The 21,999-nt window shown below is 40.3% G+C and overlaps 1 protein-coding gene across 1 annotated transcript in view; it reads left to right on the forward strand.

Moving 5' to 3' along the window:
• Window positions 1-21,437, forward strand: part of LOC149151888 (uncharacterized) — a 64,750-nt gene extending 43,313 nt beyond the window's left edge. Inside the window, exon 2 of the mRNA XM_089441721.1 lies at window positions 21,024-21,437. Within this exon, the coding sequence (XP_089297847.1) occupies window positions 21,024-21,382 (359 nt within the window). The 3' untranslated portion in view covers window positions 21,383-21,437. The remainder of the gene's footprint in view (window positions 1-21,023) is intronic.
• The last annotated feature ends 562 nt before the right edge of the window (window positions 21,438-21,999 follow it).

Below are 21,999 nucleotides of genomic sequence, written 5' to 3' on the forward strand. Positions count from 1 at the left end.
GACCAGCTTGCACAAAAGTTCATATTTCTAATGTTTAGGTGCGCAAGAAACCTCTAGAAGACATTGCTCCTCACGTTGTTGGTGAAGGACTTGTGATAGTATCTGGCTCAATAGCATTAGATTGAAGGGGCCGATTCCATTTGATATTCAACTTATTGGGTTTCGATCATCTTTTCTTTTGAATGTTCTTAACTCTCAGATGTGCATTGGAGAGTTTCCATATGGTTTATGTTCGTTCTCTTTGTTGCTCTTTGTGCTGGTTTGAAACATTGAAGATTGCACACTAAGTTTTATTTATTTTGGATTATTGTTGATGAATTGAGTTGACCTATTGAAGTTTAAAAATGACTCAAATTGGAAATTTATTAGAGTTATTAAGAACTTTAATTATGTCAACTACTGAAAGCACAATCAACATTAGCAAGGAAACTTTTTTTGACATTCAAACTTGCTTGCAACATACACAAGAGAAGATTGATTTTTTGTAGCTTGAATCTCAGCTTCAACAAGATGAGTTACAATAGTTTAAGCATCATGATACCCATCAACAACAAATCAATAATATTGATCTAGTACCAAATGAAGCAACAATTGTACATGCAGATGCAGAAATTCAGCCTGCACTTCCCATGTCAGTCATTAGATCTTGGGAAGATCTTGTCCATAACAAGCACAAAACAAGACTTGGATATGACAAGGAGGTTTCCTTTAATATTCTAGATTACTCAAAGCCCATTCAGTTTTAGAGTGTTGGATTCCTTCATGACAGTTCACCTTCAGCTATTTCAGATTCTGGTCCTCTTCCACAGTAGCCACAACCAAGTGTTAAATGCCAACATTGTGACAGAGTTGGCCATCTAAAAGATCACTATTTTTATCTTCACCCATGTAAGCACTATCATAAAACCAGTCATTCTTCAAATAGATGCTTCAAAAACAAGCCTCCTGAGTCCTCCAAGAACAAAGATGTTAGGGTCCCACCCTAACCCCCTTATTTATGTAATGGGATCGAGTCATAGTCAAGAGTCAATAAAGCCCATATTAATAATTGTAAGTGGTTAACCCACAATTAATGACGGGACCACAGTTAGTTGCAAATGGGCCGTAGTATTAGATGGATGGTATTAATAAAACCCATGGCATTGATCCATGGTATTGCATGTATGAGTCATATATAAAGGATAGAGACTCCCTGCGAGGAGCATCGTGTCTTATTTTTGAATCGAGCTCTGCTCTATTGGAGGTTGCCCCCTCGAAGAGGCTAGTGAACATTGCTTTCTGAATAATAAAATATTTGCTGTTGTCTCTCACTATTCTATGTTCTGGGTATCTTTCTTCACATATTCTATATTTGGGTATCTTTTTATAGGTTAAGAGCATAACAAGTTGTATCAGAGCTATAACAAGTGGAATCAGAGCTATAACAAGTGGTATCAGAGCACTTTCCAGGGCCGGTGGGATCTCCATTTTTTAGCAAAAAATTCTTTTTGGCTAGAGACGTGTTCCGACGTCTTTAAACCACAGGATCTGTCATTGAGCGCATAAACCTGCGGATTTGGGGAGGCATGCGCGCATGAAATACAAGAGGTGGTCACGCTTGTTGGACTTCCTTGTAACCCCTATGGGTACCCCTTCGAGTAGTAGCGCATTAGACAGAACCGCGTACGGACTGTCTTCCAAGTACCTTCTGGGTATATCGGAAGCCCCTTAGCTCCTCCGCAACCTCGCCATAGATAAACCGTCGGCCGTCTTGCTGCTACAGTACACCGAGAACAACACTCGGAGAGATTACTCGCCCGTACGATAGGGTAGTCGGGTTGTACGGCTAAGGGTACGGTTGATCCTCCTTAGTTAGAGCCCTGAAACATTGGGCCGAGTACTACTGTCAGACCCTTATGTATATTGCGATCTGTAGCACCTGACACTCCTCAAGACCATAGTTCCCTTTTCTATCTTGGGATCACACATCATCTCTGCCAGATCTGCTCGTGCAAAGGGGTGCAGCAGCAGCAGACATCAATCCCGCAGTTCCGAGTTAGCAGACCAGCCATTCCGATCTATTAGATCCATCAGATCCACAGTAGAAATCTGTTCAGCCGCCCAGAGCGATCCGATCCACCATTCAGATCTCTCAGATCCACCAGATCTGAGTAGTTGTGTGGGGTTCCTATACCGGGGCATAATTTTCGCAGGACTTTTGGCAACATTGACATTTTGAGGATTTGGCGACTGCAGTATTCATAAGGAAGGAGTAAAACTCCTAACGGAGTTTTCAGAAAAAGAAAAAAAAAAAAAAAAAAGAGTCTGAGATCTCTCGGGGCGCTTATTAGTGATCTAGATCAGGACGACGAGCTAAGCACGGTGGTACCATTCAATTCTTACTGAATTTTTTTTTTGGGTGGCCCCAAATCTCAAGAACATCAGATCGGTGCATGGTAGAAACTAGAGCTCAAGCTATGGCCAATGAGAGGATTGACAAACTTGAACTAACCTTGCAATCCATCCAAAGTCAACTTGACAGACTATCTAGCCTAATCTCGAAGGGCAAGGAGGAAGCCCACGAGGAGGTGTATAATGGCAATGGACACAGTGAGGGTGAGTCTAGCCACTCTCCTCACGTCTGGGGCACCCACCAACAATCCCGTCACCGACCTCCCAAGTTGGATATGCATAAATTTGACAGTTCTCACCCGACAGCATGGATAGAACAAATGGAGCAGTGTTTCAATCTGAATAACATCTTAGATAATGAGACTCAGCTTATGGTGGGGAGCATGTACTTGGACAATGAAAGGTGGCAATGGTGGGAATGGCATCAACATTGCAATGGACCTTTTCTGGCTTGGACCAACTTCAAAAAAGCTCTTACAGACCGCTTTGACCAGGAATCTTCTTTTTTGGGTCGTCTTACTAAGCTTCGACAGACTGGCACAGTGGATGAATATATTACAGCCTTTGAAGCCTTAGCCTTCCGCACTAGGGGTCTCTCAGATGTGTTCTACATGGAATGTTTTATCAGCGGTCTTAAAGAAGCCATAAAAGCCCAAGTCCTACTGCACCACCCTCCCACATGGACGGAGGCTTGCAAGGTAGCTCGTAACGTGGAACGTGCGTTAGCAGCCCAGTACAGTCGCCCAAATTTCTCCGCTAAGGGTCACCCCCCACAGGCTCACAACACGACTCAAACACTTAAGGTCCAAAAGGTGTCACCTGCAGAAATGGCTGAAAGAAGAAAGCAAGGATTATGTTACTAATTTGATGAAAAATACTCCCCAGGTCATAAATGCAAGGAGCCCAAATTTTTTCAAATTGATGCCACTGACTACAGCTCATCGGAGGAAGATCCACCACTTGAGGAACATGAGGCGATAGAAGAGGACAACCAAAAGGACAATGTCCCTGACGAACCAGTTATTTCGCTGCATGCTTTGGCAGGGATTTCTTCACCTCAAACTCTCAAAATCAGAGGTTTTATTAAACATTGCCCAGTAGTAGTCTTGATTGATAGTGGAAGTACACATAATTTCATCCATCAAAAAGTCGCGGAAGCAGTGCATTGTTTTGTACGAGCAGTTTCTAACTTCCAAGTCCAAATTGCGGATGGGGGCACAATGAAATGTGAAGGCCGCTGTGAAAATGTCAAACTTCAAATGGGGGATTATCAGTTGAAGACCCACATGTTTGCCATACACATGGGAGGGTGCGACATTGTCCTCAGCGCTGAATGGCTCCGCACTCTTGAGCCAATCACAATGGATTTCCAGGAGTTATATATGAGTTTTAAGCAGAACAACTCCACACATACCCTCCGTGGACTCCAAGCGGGAGCTCCCTCTATCATCAACTCGCATAGGATGGAAAAATTGCTAAAAAAGGGCCATCATGGAGTTATAGCTCAATTTAATGCCATCCAGGTAGTCGCAACCAAGTCTTGCCGATTCATCCTAAGATGCAACAGATTTTAAATAACCATCTGTCGGTCTTTGACAAGCCTCATGAGCTTCCACCCTCGAGAGGGGAACATGATCATAGCATCACCTTGGTTCCAGGGGCCCAACCCCCAAATGTGTGCCCATACAGATATCCGTTCACCCAAAAGAATGAAATAGAAAAAATAATCAAGGAACTTTTGGAAGCAGGTGTCATTTGTCCCAATGTTAGTCCTTATTCATCACCGATGGTCATGGTGCTCAAGAAAGATGGGGAGTGGCAGATGTGTCCAGACTTTAGGGCCCTCAATAAGTTGACAGTCAAAGATAAATTTCCCATCCCGGTGGTTGATGATTTGCTAGATGAACTCAATGGGGCTCAATTCTTCACTAAGCTGGTTCTTCGCTCAGGCTACCACCAAATTCGCATGAAGGAAGTCGACATTCCAAAGACTGCTTTCCGAACTCATGAAGGCCATTATGAGTTCCTGGTCATGCCATTCGATCTTTGTAATGCCCCATCTACTTTTCAGAGCCTTATGAACCACCTTCTCAAACCATATCTGAGGAAATTTGTCCTTGTATTCTTCGATGACATCCTCATCTATAGTTGCACTTGGGCCGCACATCTTCAGCATGTAGATCTATTCTTGCAACTACTCCGCAAGCATAAATTATTTGTTAAGATGTCCAAGTGTTCATTTGGCATGGAAGAAGTTGAGTATTTGGGCCACATTGTGGGGCATGAAGGTGTCAAGGTGGACCCCAAAAAGATCCAAGCAATGCAGGATTGGCCTCAACCTAGGACCTTGAAGAGCCTAAGAGGATTTTTGGGTCTCACAGGCTATTATCGCAAATTTGTCCACAATTATGGTCGCATAGCGAAGCCCCTCACTCAACTCCTGAAGAAAAATTCATTCTTCTGGAATGAGGACGCACAACAGGCCTTTACAGCTCTCAAAAATGCCATGTGTTCCACTCCAGTCTTAGCACTACCTGATTTCACCAAATCTTTTGTCATTGAATGTGATGCTTTGGGTACGGGTATTGGGGCAGTCTTAATGCAGGAAGGACGACCTTTGGCCTTCACAAGCCAACAACTAAGTGGGAAGCATCTGGGCCAATCTACCTATGAGAAGGAAATGATGGCCATCTTACATGCTGTAGAGACCTGGCGACCTTACTTATTGGGGCAACGTTTCCAAATCCGCACAGACCATCACAGTCTTAAATATTTTTTGGAGCAACGCCTATCCTCCCCACAACAAAATAAATGGCTCGCCAAAATGCTGGGATATGATTATGAGATCATTTACAGGAAAGGCCAAGACAATAATGTAGCAGATGCATTATCTCGCCAATTTGAGGAGGAAAGTACCCTGCTAGCAATTTCCCTTCCCATTCCAGAATGGATTGAAGAGGCTTGCAGGGAATGGTTTTCACATCCTGGGCTCTCCCAACTCATTTCTCAATTGCAGGCGGTTCCAAATTCCACCAAGGGCTACTCATGGCAAGATGAGATTCTTCGCTACAGGGACAGAGTCGTAATACCACCAACATCAACCCTCAAAAGTCGCATTTTGGCAGAATTGCACTCATCCCCCATTGCAGGACATTCAGGCTTTCAGAAGACGTATGCTCGCACCAGAAGATCATTTTTTTGGACAGGCATGAAAAAGGACATCCTTACTTTCGTAGCAGAATGTGATGTCTGTCAACAATACAAAGAGGAGATCGTCAACACACCAGGCACATTACAACCATTGCCCATCCCGACATCAATATGGATGGAGGTTTCCATGGATTTCATTACAGGTCTTCCAAAGTCAGGAAACAAGTCAGTCATCATGGTGGTTGTAGACTTTCGAAGTATGCTCATTTTTGCGCCCTACCCCAACCGTTTACACCGACTTTGGTCGCTTAATCTTTCATGGATCAGATCTTCAAATTGCATGGCATGCCCACTTCTATTGTGTCCGATCGCAACCCGATCTTCACTAGTAATTTTTGGCAGGAACTCTTCAGGCTACAAGGCACTCAACTAAAACTTAGTACTTCCTATCATCCACAAACGGATGGTCAAACTAAAGCCGTCAACAAATGTCTGGAAACCTACCTTAGGTGTTTCACTTCAGAAAAGCAACATCTTTGGGTACAATGGTTACCTCTGGCTGAATGGTGGTATAACACCAACTATCATGCCACCACCAAAATGACTCCCTATGAAGCAGTATATGGTCAACTCCCTCCTTCCCCTACTTCTTATATTAAGAGGTGCTCAAAGGTACAAGCAGTGGATCAACTCCTACAACACCACGCAACCATGCTCGCCCATTTTAGAGAGAATCTTCATCAAGCTCAAAATCGCATGAAGCAACAGGTAGACCAGCATCGCTCAGAGCGCCAATTTCAAGAAGGGGATCAGGTCTTTTTGAGGCTGCAACCATATAAGAAAACATCACTCAAAGACAAGGGTTTTCAAAAACTATCTCCAAAATTCTATGGACCATATCAAGTACTTCAGCGCATTGGAGAAGTGGCTTACAAGTTGGCTTTTCCACCTACTGCAAAAATCCATCCGGTTTTCCATGTCTCATGCCTCAAGAAAGTGATTGGGAACAATTGCAGAATTCAAACCAGTCTACCTGAATTGGACGAAGAAGGGTCAATCTGGCTCCAACCTGAACAGGTCCTAGACACACGAGACAGGCACCTGCGGGGCCACATGATTAGGGAAGTCCTCGTCAAGTGGAAAGACACCTCTTTGGAAGATGCAACTTGGGAACCAGCCACTATTCTTCAGCAGTTTCCGCAGCTTCAGCCTTGAGGACAAGGCTAGTCTTAAGGGGGAGGAAATGTTAGGGTCCCATCCTAACCCCCTTATTTATGTAATGGGATTGAGTCATAGTCAAGAGTCAATAAAGCCCATATTAATAATTGCAAGTGGTTAACCCGCAATTAATGATGGGACCACAGTTAGTTGCAAATGGGCCGTAGTATTAGATGGATGGTATTAATAAAACCCATGGTATTGATCCATGGTATTGCATGTATGAGTCATATATAAAGGATAGAGACTCCCTGCGAGGAGCATCGTGTCTTATTTTTGAATCGAGCTCTGCTCTATTGGAGGTTGCCCCCTCGAAGAGGCCAGTGAACATTGCTTTCTGAATAATAAAATATTTGTTGTTGTCTCTCACTATTCTATGTTCTGGGTATCTTTCTTCGCATATTCTGTATTTGGGTATCTTTTTGCAGGTTAAGAGCATAACAAAAGATTCATCTTAGATGGATCGCTTCTTGCCAATGGGCATCAACAACCAAGAAGATATTTCAGTCATATGTATGAACTTGTTCTAGAGTCTTGAATAGTCTTGCAGTTAAGTTTTCTCCATCATCTCACCTTGTATCTGATAGGGGGGGAAGTGATGGTCATCTACAAGCTTCAAATCCACATCAAGCGAGTCTGAGCCACAACCTGCCATACTAGATTTAGAGTAACTTGTAGCCAGAGACAAAGATGCCCATAAGCATGCCTTCAGTTCGTGATGCCTCTTCAAAGAATTTGGGACACTTCCTCTAGCAGAAGACTTCAGCTTCTTGCCAGTTTTGGAAGAGTTCTAGGAATTGCATTAAGCATTCCATAGTTGGTGGTAATCCTTAAACCATCATAGGTTGAGACCTCCCTTTTCAGGTTGAGGTTCTCCCTTTTATGCGGGGTGAGACCTCCCTTTCATGGTTGAAGGTTTCCCTCTTCAAAACATCAGGAGAACTTCCTCTAACAGAAGACCTCAACTTCTTGCCAGAATTGAAAGAGTTTTGGGAGCTGCACTAAGCATTCCAGTGTTGGTGGTCATCCTTAAAACACCTCCCCTTATACCAAAATTTTAGAGAGCACATTCAACCTAGTGCTGCTATGCATGTTTTTTGCACATTTTGTATTACAACTCTCTTATTGGACTCATACATAACCCTTCGGATTAAGTGGGGGAATGTTCAACACCTAATCCTATAAGGGTTGGTGTGGAAGCTGAACAACCAAAGGGAGTCCAAGGGACCACTTGGAATATGAAACCAAGGGTCACTCCTATGTATTATAAATATGTATCATTGTGAATAAGATATGAAATTCATTGATTTATCATTCAGATTATGTTCACATTCCAGTATGTCTAACAATTATACTTCTTAACATTTATTGATGATTTCTCTAGGAAAGTATGGGTCTATATGTTGAAAATAAAAGTGATGTATTTAATGTTTTTAAACAATTTAAAGCTATGGTGGAAAAGAAAAAATGCAAATCAATTAAATGTTCAAGAATTGACAATGGCGATGAATTTACTTCCCTAGAATTTGAACAATACTATAAGGATGAAGGGATTGTTAGACATAAAATTGTTGTTTATACTCCTTAGCAAAATGGCGTTGTTGAACATATGAATCAGACTCTTATGGAAAGAGCTAGAAGCATGATCAACAATGCTAACCTACAAAAGGAGTTGTGGGCAAAAACAATATCTACTTCTTGTTATTTAGTTAACAGATCACATTCAGTTGCCATTAATTGTAAAATTCCTGAATAAGTTTGGTTGGGTTAGTCTTGTGATTATTCACATTTAAAGATTTTTGGTTGTGATGCATATGCTCTTATTCCAGAGAATCAACATTCTAAGCTAGACCCAAAAGAAAAATGTTATGTCTTTGTTGTGTATGATTATGCAATGAAAGGATACAGGTTGTGGGATCCTTCTTCACATAAGATAGTCATTAGTAGAGATGTAACATTTGATGAATCTTCTCTTCTAAAATCAGATGTTGAAAAAGTTGAACAGGAACAGGTATCGCCGAATCAGAAAATTTAGTTGGAGGCTAAAACTTTTTTAGAAAATCGAAAGGAATGAGAGACTTTTGAAGAAAAAGGTGAAGAAGATGCAAAGGAAATTGTTGAAGTTCCAGAACCAGTTCAACAACCAGTCACTCTAAGAAGGTCTACAAGGGAAAGAAAAACACCCAAAATGTATGAAGATTCTACTTCATCTATTGCATTGATTACTAAAGATGGGGAACCTTCTTGTTATCAAGAAGCAGTGGATGATGCAGATAGCGAAAAGTGGAAAAGGGCTATGGATGAAGAAATGGATTCCTTAGCCAAGAACAAAACCTGGGATCTTGTAGAACTTCCTGAAGGGAGAAGTGTTTTCGGATGCAAATGGGTCTTCAAATTGAAGTGAAATGTTGATGGAAGTATCAAAAGGTATAAGGCAAGGCTGGTAGAAAAATGGTATTCTCAAGTTGAAGGTATTGACTTTCATGAGATTTTTTCACCAATCATAAAACTTGTTTCTATTCGTATTATGTTAGCACTAACTGCATTACTTGATCTTGAGTTAGAACAATTAGATGTTAAAACAACTTTTCTTCATGGAGATTTGGATGAAGAGATTTATATGGAACAACCAGAAGATTTTGTACAAGGTCGCAACAGAAGATTAGTTTGCAAGCTCAGGAAATCATTGTATGGCTTGAGGCAGTCTCCCAGGCAATGGTACAAGAAGTTTGACTCCTTCATGGTGAGCCAGAACTTTACTAGAAGTGAGTATGATCATTGTGTGTACTTTAAAAGTTTCAATGGCATATTTATTATCTTGGTCTTGTATGTTGATGATATGCTTATTGCGAGCAAAAGCATGGAAGAGATCAATAGGTTAAAGGCTTAGCTCTCTAGGACATTTGATATGAAGGATCTTGGAGCAGCAAAACATATCTTGGGCATGGAGATACAAAGAGACAAAAAAAATGGAAAGCTTTGGTTATCACAATAGAAGTATGTGGAGAAAGTACTTGAAATGTTTGGTATGCACAATGTGAAACCTGTTAATGTTCCATTAGCTTCCCATTTTAAGCTTTATTGGGTTTTGAGTCCTAGAATTGATGAAGAAAAGAAGTGTATGTCTCATGTACCATATGAAAATGCGGCAGAAAACTTAACCTATGTGATGGTATCTACAAGACCGGACATTTCACATGCAGTTGGCGTTGTCAGCAGGTTCATGGAAAATCCAGGAGAAGAACATTGGTGAGCAGTGAAATGGGTGCTTCGGTATTTGAGAGGCACAAGTGACCATTGCATAATATTTAATGGTAGTGAAGTTTCAATCTACAGATATGTGGATGCTGATTATAACAATGTAAACTTTGAAACGGGAACTATAAACTCAAAACGGGAACTCTGGCCAAAAAACCCCAAAAAAACATCAAAAACAGTGCTAAAAACAAAAAGTGTGTATACTGGAACGATGTTTTTATTTTTTGGCGTCAATTTTGAACATGTTTTAAAAATGGCAGTGACTACGAAATTTACTATGAAATTTTCGTGCAAAATATAGTTTTAAAATGAAAGTGATGATGCTGGAACAATGATTTTTTTTTTAGGGTCAATTTTCAAAATTTTTAAAAAATGCTAATAAAACCAAATTTTTATGTGTCAAACAAAGTTGTTTATGAGGAAAAAAGCACATTAATGTTTTTGGTAGAATATCATTTTTCTTTCCTAAATATAAATTTAACATGTTTTCAACCATAACCTGCTAGATACAAAAAAAATTGAAATTTTTTCAACTATAAAATTAAAAAACCATGACATTATGAACAAATTACATCACTAAATGAATTCAAAAGTCATTATTTGTATATTGAATAAAACATACATTATATCTCTAATTTAATATTGCATTGTAGATATTTTAAACAATAAAATTTATCGTAATTAAGACATATAATCCAACAACATAAAAATGCCTCATAACTTCTCATTTAACACCATATGGAAAACATTAATTTTATTTGAAGATATGATGCATACATCAGTTATATAAACTGTCTTAAACAATTATTCAAAATCACTCATATTTTCTTTCACACCATCAGAGTTCATATCTTCAGATGAGTGACTGGATGCTGACGAAGATGTTCCATATTCTTCTCTTTCATCAACTAGTGCCCCATCTGAGTCCACATGCATGCCCAACATTTCAGGTTTCAAAATTCTTCTAGATCTACGATTGGTTTCAGCTGACTCCCATGTCAACATTGTTCCTTCTGGTAACAACCTTTTCAAAATCTCTATCATCTTGAAGCGAAGAGTTCCTCTCTTTGTTAAATTGAAGTCATAAACAAGTACGTCAACATCCTCCAATTTTAATATGTCTGTGCGGCGGCAATTTATATTTGTACCCTTTCTTTTTCTTTTTCCGCCATTTATTTTGTCAACTACCATCTCTGGCTTATACACACCATTGAATGGGTGTGTATTTGTGGCATACCATTGCACTTCAACACTTGTAACATCCTCATTTTCTGTAAAGACCTTTATAACTTTAGCAACCCAAAATGGATAGCCATTGGGATCTCCATCTGCTAGCATTGCAATCATGCAACCCTCCTTAATATCATGTACTGAACCCCTATAAAGGTATTCCATGACTTCACGTTGTGCACGAGATCTTCTGGAACCAATATACATCTCTCTTTCCGCTTCCTGTAAAGAATTAATAATACTTGAGATTGTTGCTGTTCAACAATGTTTACTTCCTCATGTTCATTCGACACATTTTGTGGCCAAATAAATGGATTTTTCAAAGGTATATCTTCATTTGTTGTTGTTGAAATGATATCACTTTGATTATTGAAAAATGACTCCCACCAAACTGAATCAACAATTTCAAAGTACTCATATGTATATCTAATACATTTTTTAATTTCTTCTAGGCAATCAGAATAATTTATATCTCTGTTCTGTCTGCGTGCTTTCTGAACTTCACCAACTGATTGTTATAACAATATTTTTGATGCAAATATTGGATGATCTGGAATGAACTTCAAAAATTGCAAACTTGATGACGGTGCCCATTCTGTAGTAGTTGAATACTTCTTGCCCCATATTAGTGTTTTCCCATCAATTTTTTTGATATGAAATTGATGTTGGAAGCTAATGTCATTAAGTTGTTCAATGCATTTCCCCTCACCATATGATCCTAGAATAAACCTTCGCATGTCAATAGTTTCTTCCAACACATCAAAAGTAGGCTCTGGCATGTATGATTTCTTAATACATTCAATTAGTGATGGCAAGCTCCCAACTTCCTTCCTCCTCAATGTGACTGAAAAATGACTGAACATCTGATCAATATGGTCATGAGTGTGCCCAACAAGAAGGAAACCAACCTTTACCTTTTGAAAATTTCTCAATTCAACAAGCATGTTTAGATATCCAAAAACAACCTGATTTTTGTTTTCATGGCAAGTGTTGTCCAATTGTAGATACAAAACTTCAGGAAGATTACCAGACCAATGAGAAATCACATCATGAATTATGGTTATGGTCAGATTTTCATCATTATGAATATTTGGAGCTGTGAAGTACACCCTTGGCAAAATTTTCCCATTGAAGACCATACAATCGACCAAGTGAAACTGAATAAAATTTTCCTCCTGTAAATTTTTGGGTGTATGAACAAAATGTGGTAAAAGTGTTTTCTTCTGGTCCATACCATCAATTATCAAACCCAAATATTTATTCGGATTATCATAACACTTCTTTCGATGCTTGTACAACTTCTTCCTTTCGTTTGTTTGTTGTTCGCGATGCTCTTGAAGTTCTTTGACAATTAAATCTACACAACATAAAAGAAATTCATTAAGAAATATGTTTTCATAGTTGATGACTATACAATTTTAAAAGTTAAAGTTATGAACGCTTACCTCTTTCTGAGCATTCACATTTATCCCTTTTTGATTTAAGAGAAGCACATGTACTGCAAATCCCCGTCCTTGTCTTCTTAGGAATACCGACATTGTTGAATTCTTTCTTCCACACCTTCACAAAATATTGATATGTAATAAACTGGCCATGTCCCTCAGCACCTTCTGCATATTCTTTGTATAAGTTGTAGATTTCTCGTCTTGAAAAATTATCTGGAATATGTATTGTCTCTCTATTTGGCATACACTCTCCATGCTTTGAAAATAAATCTTTCATCCATGAAATTTTAGTATTTGATAATGGCCCAAACTGTCTTTTATGACGTACTTCTGAATAAAATGTGGGATCCTTTTCCAAATTTTCTTGAATTCTCGAGAGACGAAAATTCCCAATCGAATGAAACATTTTGAAACCTTTTCTATAGATAAATAAAGTCCCAATATGATAATCATAACCTGACAATGTAGATTGCATGCACCCAACTAAATATGAATTTTGCATGCTTTTATTCATTGACAAATATCTCTTCCTACTTTCTAATGCAAATTTGAAATCCATATGTTTCAAGAAATCTTTTTGGCAACATTCACTTGAAATGAGAGCACTGATAGAACTTCTTCTCGTCAGATATTCTGCTCTACCCCTTGTATAACTAGAACAACTTGCATTGATACGAAAAGGTCTGCTCCTACTCCTCGATACAATATTTCTTGGCAACATCTCCATCATTGGATCATCATTTGTATAAGGATTTTCATCATCATTAAGAGGAATGTTATCCACACTATGATCAGCTCTACTTTTCAAATATTGACTTGGAGGATATTCTTCATCTTCCGCTTCTTCAGTGCTACTGTCGTAGTCCTTAGAATTTGCACTAAATGGAAAATCTGACTCAATGTTTAATGGTTATTATTCCTCATGTGCATTGTCAGTGCTACTCTCATAGTCCATAGAATTAGGACTACGTCGAAAATGTGATTGTTTACTTATTGAAGATGCTACATCCCGTCCTTTGTCACTCCTACCTTTATACTCATTAGAATTAGGACTAAGTGCATCATCCTGTGCTTCATCACTGCTACTCTCATAGTCCTTAGAATTAGGACTAAGAGGACACAGTGACACTCCATTCTTTTGAAATTCATCATCACACTCTTCATAACTATTGCTCTCATAGTCTGCAGAATTAGGACTAAGTGGACACCGTGGCACTCCAATCTTTTGAAATTCATCATCCCACTCTTCATCACTGCTGCTCTCATAGTCCTTAGAATTAGGACTAACTGGACACTGTGACACTCCATACTTTTGAAATTCAACATCATGCTTTTCATCACTACTGCTCTCATAGTCCTTAGAATTAGGACTAAGTGGACACTTTGACACTCCATTCTTTTGAAATTCGTTATCACGCTCTTCATCACTGCTGCTCTCATAGTCCTTAGAATTAGGACTAAATGGACACTGTGACACTCCATTCTTTTGAAATTTTCCATCATGCTCTTCAAAACTGTTGCTCTTATAGTCCTCAGAATTAGGACTAAGTGGACACCGTGACGCTCCATTCTTTTGAACTTCACCATCATGCTCTTCAAAACTGCTGCTTTCATAGTCCTCAGAATTAGGACTAAGTGGACACCGTGACACTCCATTCTTTTGAACTTCACCATCATGCTCTTCAAAACTGCTGCTGTCATAGTCTTCAAAATTAGGACTAAGTGGACATCGTGACACTCTGTTCTTTTGAACTTCACCATCATGCTCTTCATCACTGCGACTTTCATGGTCCTTAGAAGTAGGACTAAGTGGAATCTGTGACTCTTTATTTATTTGAAATTCTCCATCCCCTCTTTCATCAGTGCTGCTCTCACAGTCCTTAGAATCAGTACTAAGTGGAAGAATTGACTTTCTATTCATAGTGGGAGAATTCCCCCTATATTCATCAATATGAATAGAGTTGTTACGCGATGAAGATGTTGATGGTGTATAAATCGAAACTTCACTATCAGAACAATCCATCCCTTTCAAATAGAAGATGTTGAATGATACAAATGGAGAGTCTCCTAAAGATATTATATAGCTTAAAGAATGAAATTTTCCCTCCAAAAAGTTTCGCGAAAATATTTCCCTCCAAAAAGTCTGTTAAATTTATTTACCTTCATTATTTTGTTCTACAATTTATTGAAAAATGTAAACTAATTTTTTTTATGAAATAAATCATTAAAATTAAAATTGTAAACTACGACTGCTACATTAATTATTTTAATAGTTAAAGTATATAATATTTACTAAACAATTGATTTTTATTTTTTTTTTTTTAATTTTTTTTTTTTTAATTTTATAATATATTCTAAAACAAATTACCCCACATTCAACCTGTTGTAAAACAATTCTACAATATTCGCTTTATAATATTTTAAAACAAATTATCCCACATTCAACCCGTTGTAAAACAAATCTATAATATTCGTTTTACAATATTTTAAAACAAATTATCCCACATTAACTGTACAGTAAAACATCTCCATAATTTCACTTATATATATTAAAATTTCATTATCACTATTACTGACATCACTTCCAGACTTTTTGAAAATTGTTGAAAGACTCGTGAATTTGTGGAGTAGCTACATCGCTATCAACAACATATTCAACGAAGAATTCTCGTAATTGAAAGGTAAGTTAAATTTTTTTATATTAAATTAGTTTAATGAAAAAGTTTTTTTTTTTTTTTTTTTAGTAATTTTCCTGAGCCAAAATAACAATTACATCTATCATGAGCATGGTGGGCCCGATCAAACTCAATCGCTTAATACCCGTGGATGGACCGCCGTGGTGTCACAGGGTGGGCGGGAGGGCGGGTGAGCGGGTGGGGTGTGAGGGCATGGGGGAGTGGTAGGGGGTGTGGGGGAGGCCCAGCAACTCGCCCGCCTGTCGTGAGGTTGGGCGATTCTCAGAATCACCCAATCCCCACGGCGGGCGGGTGAGCTGCCAGGGTGGGCGCCACAACCTGACTCGCCCCCTACCTCCAACCCCTCTCCCGACACCTTCACTCCCTTCACCCACACCCCGCGCCCTGCCCCCTTAACCCCCTCAATGCCACCCTCATCCCTTACCATCAATCCCCAGAGCCCTCACCCTCCCTGGCCCGCTCCCTCCCTCGCGCCCCTCTCTCACCTCCCCGCGCCCCACTAGGCGCCCTCACCCCTCCCTCAACCCCACCGGCGCCCTACCCATCCCGCCCCCCGGACCGCCTCACCACAACCCCCGACACCCACCTCCACCCTCCCGGGCGCCCAGCGACACCCCACGTCCCCCACCCCTGGGCGTGGCCCACCCTCCCTCCCCCCCCTCCCCCTCTCGCCTGGGCGCCCCCTGCCCCTCCACACCACACCTCCCCCCCCTCCGGACGCGCCACGCCGTGCCCCACCCGACCTCCCCTCCCCCTCGGGCCCCCACGCCGCGCCCCACCCGGGGCCCCTGCTGTGCCCCACCCGGCCCCCCTCCCCCCGCCCGGGCGCCCACGCCCCAACCTCCCCCCGCCCGGGCGCGCCCCTCCCCACCCCACCTCACCCCCGGGCGCCTCCCGCCCCAACCTCCCCCCGCCCGGGCGCGCCCCTCCCCACCCCACCTCACCCCCGGGCGCCTCCCGCCCCAACCTCCCCCCGCCCGGGCGTGCCCCTCCCCACTTCACCTCCCACCCGGGCGCCGCGCCGCGCCGCGCCCCATCCCACCCCACCTCCCGCCCTGGTGCCCCCCGTCCCACCCTCCCTACCCCCTGCCCGGGCCGCCCCCGCCACACCCTCCTTCCCCCGGCCGCGCCCACCTCCCTCCCTCGGCCCCACCACGCCCACCCTACCTCGGCCCCTGGGCGGGGCCATAGGCGGCTCGGGTGGCGTCGACCTCGGCAGCACCACCCAGGCTGCTCGCGCCCTCGCCCTCGCCCGACAGGCGGCAGGGGCGCGGACGGCGGGGCCGAGGGAGGGTGGGCGAGGCGCGCCCGTGGGAGGGTGGTTGGGGTGGGGCGCGCCCGTGGGAGGGAGGGTGGGGCGGGGGGAGGTGGGGTGGGGTGCTTGGGGGGAGGTGGGAACGGGCGCCGGGGAGGGAGGGGGGATGGCGGCCCGGGGGGTTGGGCCGCGAGGGAGTGGAAGGGCGCACCTGGGCGGGGGCGAGGGGTGGGTGAGAGTGCCCGGGTAGGGGGTGGGAGGGTTGGGGCACAGGTGGTGGGAGGGCATGCCTAGGGGGGGGGTGGGTGAGGGTGCCGGGCGGGGGCTCGGAGGGTTGGGGCGCAGGGGGTGGCAGGGCGCCCGCCTGGGGGAGGTTGGGAGGGGGCGCCCGGGCGGGGGTTGGGAGGGTTGGGGTGCAGGGGGTGGTAGGGCGCCCAGGCGGGTGGGAGGGCGCCCGCCCGGGGGGGTTGGTGGGTGGGGGCGCCTGGACGGGGGATGGGGTGGAGAGGGGGTTGGGTGGGTTGGGGCGGAGCGGGTCGGTGGGGGCGCCCGCTCGGGGCGAGAGGGTGCGTGCCCTGGAGGGGGGCCGCCCGTGGGTGGGTGGAGTGGAGTGTGGCAAGCGCCCAGGGTGTTGGGCGGAGAGGAGGAGGGCGCTCGTGGGTGGAGTGGAGTGTGGCAAGCGCCCGGGGGGTTGGGCGGAGAGGGGGAGGGCGCTTGTGGATGAGGGGGAACGACGGTGGGGGCGTCCGAGGCTAGTGGATGGTGTAGAGTGCCAGTGGGGGCGATGGAGCGCCATTACATTTTTTTTTTTTGTACTTATTAAAAAAATAGACATTTCATATAATATATGTATATATAGAGTTAATTTTGGAATGTTTTATTCGTGATTTACTTTTTTTACACTAGAATGTTAATGCATGCGCTTTTAGAATGTGAGGGGCGGTGGGTGGGGTGATTGTTGATCATACAAATAAAAAATTTATGATATATTTTCGTTGTTTTTTTTTCTATATAATACTACCTAAGCACCCACGGGGGATTTGAACTGGTGACCTATCGCAAGGAGTGCCTTAACAGTGCACCCATTCACCGTCAATCCAAAGCCCCGTGGGCGATATATTTTCGTTGTTAATTTAAATTAATATGTTTTTATTATTTACTGATTTATGTGTTTTTATTTTTCAGGAAAATGGCATCAAAGAAAATTTCAATGAATCTTTCTGGACCAAAGACTCTTAAAGGTGCATCTTCAAGAAACATTGGTGAACAAACTCCACCTGAGCTCATGACTACAAATCTTTCAAGTGCCTCAAGTGATAAGAAGATGATTTCAGACTGGAAGAATTCGAAAGAGGAGAAATTTCCATCAAAAATCCGGTATGCGAAAGAAAGAGAAAGCACAAATGTGAATATATATCTATATATTGATATACCGAATGATACTGGAATTTTTGAGGTGATGGGAAGAGTCATAGATATGTGTTCGGTACCGGACACTGAAGTTGTTTACATACTTACAAAAGCTCCCAAGTCACTTGAAAGGATTAAATACCGATTATCATATTCATTGTATGACACGAGAGAGGTATCTACAAAGTTGTGTAAACAAATCGTAAATGAAATGACACAAAACATCGTAAGTATTGTTATTTATATTTGTATTTTGCGTTCTTGAAAGTGTCTCGTATGTTTTTTAACTTTGTTTTTTATTGACATATGATATTTTGTTTGGCAGAATTTTGTTGAAAGTTGTTCAATTAGGTTGGGAGGCATTCATTTCATAAAGCATGATATCATGAAAGTTGTCAGTAGTTTTTACGCAGTGTCAGAAGAAGATATGGAAAATAAGCAAAATGTAGTAATTGATAATGCTACAAAACTACATCTAAAGAATCAGAAAAAAAAAAAGGCCTCTGGTGGATAAATCTAGCAAGGGTAAACAAGTTACTTTTTAGAACGATGAAGTTGAAATTGACAATGAAGCATATGTTGCCATTACTGAAGATGACATTGGAACTAAGAAGAGCCATAAAAAACCAAAAGTAACAACGCCCAAGAATAAATCTGTTGGGAATGTTATGACCAAGAAAAGTAAAGTTGAAGATTTTGAAGCAGTCATTACCAGCAGTCAAGAACCTAGTGAAACTTCAAAAGAAAGCAGAGAAATCATTACACCAGGAGCTGATTTAGAGGATGGCATTATCAAAACAAAACAAAATTTCATTCGAGAGAATTTGACAAAGAGAAACTTAATTGATGGTGTTCGCACATTTCAACTTAATGTCAGACAAACCTATAAAGAAAGTGAAGGACAATGTCAATATCAAGTTAGAAAGCCACATCATCTGCATCTTCACAAATTGAAGACATTGATGAGGTACAATCCATATGCTCATGTGGTTAGTTATGTGCTTCTTGTTGATCCACTTCTAGTTCCCAACAAAGAAGCATTTGATAAGTCAAAATGTTTTGAATACAATTATTATGTTCTTGGAGGGAACCATTCTGTAGAAGCTCAAAGAAAATTAATGGAGGAATATCCTAATAACCCACGTTTTGAAACAATGAAATGTATCATTTACGCTGGTTTATCAGATACTGAAGCAAAGTTAGTGGCATGGGATCATAATTCAGATAATGAATATAGGATGTCTATGACTTTCATCCAAAGGGTTAGATTTTTTCATTGTGAATTTGAAGAAAAATGTGGTGGGGATAAGATAAATGTTACTATAGATTTCCAAAAGGAATGTTGTATGGAAATAGGATATCAAATTGAAGAGAAAACCATTTCAAAAGGTGGAAAAGGCAACAAAAATAGTGATTTATTCAGAGGTGTTGATAACATTTTCCAATTGGAGGTTGATTGATGAGATTTTTAGCATGTGGGAAGACATTGCCATTAAAAACCAGAAGGTCAAAAAGTCTAAGCCATTGATATGTGGCAACAGTAAATTAGCTCCTGAAATGAAGTAGCTTCCAGACGATATGACTATCACACCTTGGAGGCGATGCAAGGAGTGAAAGATGAAAAAATTGTCAAAACAATATTATCTCGTGTAAGGTCAGGGGAATTATCATTGGAGAAAATGTCTGAATAATTTCAAAAGTAAGTTTGTTGAAATATTTTTATTTATTTCTAGATTATAATTATATTTTAAATAAAACATGTTGTTCTTGGTAGTATTTGTTATACATATCATTATATTAACTTTTTGTTAATTTATCTATGCAGTCACAAAGTTTATATGAAAATTCAAGAACAAATGGTTAGATTGTTGAATGAAGATAATTGGGATGATGTTGTACGCAACTATCCATATTCAAGTTCTACATCAACATTAAAAGCTTTTTATCTTGCTTTTAAAAAGGCATCTTGATTTATGCATTCATTTTTATTCACCCGGGTACTATTTTTAATTTATAACTTACACATATATTTGTTTATTTTATAAAAGATGAGGAAGGATGATAATGGAGCGCCAGATAGTTTCAAAACCTTTATTGAAAAAATAAAGATCGAAAGACTGAGGAAGAAACGTATTAAGAATGTTCAACTTGATCCAACTCTTAATCATTTCATTTGGAATGGGCTAGACACTATTCAATATCAAGTAATACAAGGTGACTGTGAAGACATTGCTAAACTCATACTTAAAAGGGATTATGCCCTAGTCATTGTAGATATTCCCCATGGTTTCAATATTCCAAACATTGACTATGATAGTGACCCTTATACTTATCAACCTCTAAGTAAAGTGGTTGCGGGATCTGTAGAAGTCACGTCATCACCATTATGGAGATTTGTAACATTTCATTCAAACACACAATTGGCAATGATATTGTCAAGCTTCAAGGGGAAAACAAATTCAAGGATGCAACTTACATGGTAAGACGTTTAAAATGTATATTTGATTAATGTTGAAAAATTTATTTATGTACAAGTTAATTGAACTTTTACTATTTCATGTTACAGGGAAAAGTCAAATCTTCTTAACAATGAAGATCAACAATTTATAAATGATTGTGAGTTCATTCATATTGATAGTTGGGCAAAAGATGATAGCCATATATCTATGATTTTTAATCGGGTAGACGGAAAGAGTCATAGCCAAATACTGACTTATGATGCGGTTGTGAGAAAACTAACATATGAAGACAAAGAAGCAAAATGAGAGATAGTTAACATTTATAAAAAACCACAATTATTGATTAACTATTTTATAGACATTTGTTCAAATGAAGGAGATTGGGTTCTGGATTTATTTTCTGGCTCAGGTAAGTTTTATTATATGGAATTGAATTTCAATATGTTATTTTTTTAATTAATATGTCATTGTACTAATTTAGTTCATTATTTTTTTTGTGCTTGATAATTAGGTACAACACTAGCATGTTGCCTTCAAAAAGGAAGGAATTGCATTGCAATTGAAAAAGATCCAGTACAGTGCAATTTCATTCAACAAAGAATTAATGCTCTTCAATTTCTTCCAGATGCAATGCAAGAAATTAGGTTGAAGAAAGGGGACTTTATTGAATCACATGTGGCAAAAAAGGCAAAGGAACCCCAACCACAATTACATGGAATGTTTGGAAAGACATACATTGGGAGATTCGTAGACATCAAAGACCCATTAGAAGAGGAAAATGAGCAAAAGGAAACAGAAAATATTGTGGAAGAAGACAATGATGAAACTCTAGAGGACGAAGAGTTTGGATTACGAGACATTGTTGATTAAATTTAAGTTATGCTTGTAAATTAAGCCTTGCAATGTTTTGAATTTGACATTTTATGAGAAGAATAAACACTCAATTAGGGTTGTTATACGTTCAATATTTGTAATATGTGATTTTCGCATTGATTTTTAAGTTAATCATTATTTTTTGAAGAAAAAAAAGTGATTATTATTATTTTTTGACATGAAATTCATAAAAAAAGCTATTTTTTAACTATTTTTAGTTAAAATTATTGTATAAAAATTGTGATTTTGACATGTCAATTCTAGTAAAAATGATCAAAACGTGTAGTTTTTTAGTTATATTTATGTTAAAAATGGTTATTTTTATGTCCATTGTGAAAAAATATTGTTTTTTAGAAACAATTATTTCATGTGGATTGAAAAATTAATTAAGGATGTATAAATATGTAAAATATCGAAAATTCTAAATATCGACCGTCTAATTTAAAAATGCAAAACAATAAAAACCTCACTAAAAAAAAATTAAAATTAAAAAAAAAAATGTGAAGAAAATGACCACTTCAAAAATTATCAAATTTACAAAATAATTATTTACATTTTATACATTAAAAAATTTAAAGCCAAAAAACAGGTCTTTTTAAAAAAGGGTGTGATGC

The sequence above is a fragment of the Pinus tabuliformis genome, chromosome 9 (genome assembly GCF_031772625.1).
Source record: "Pinus tabuliformis cultivar Carrire ecotype Pingquan chromosome 9, CPIR1, whole genome shotgun sequence".
Classification (NCBI taxonomy): domain Eukaryota; kingdom Viridiplantae; phylum Streptophyta; class Pinopsida; order Pinales; family Pinaceae; genus Pinus; species Pinus tabuliformis.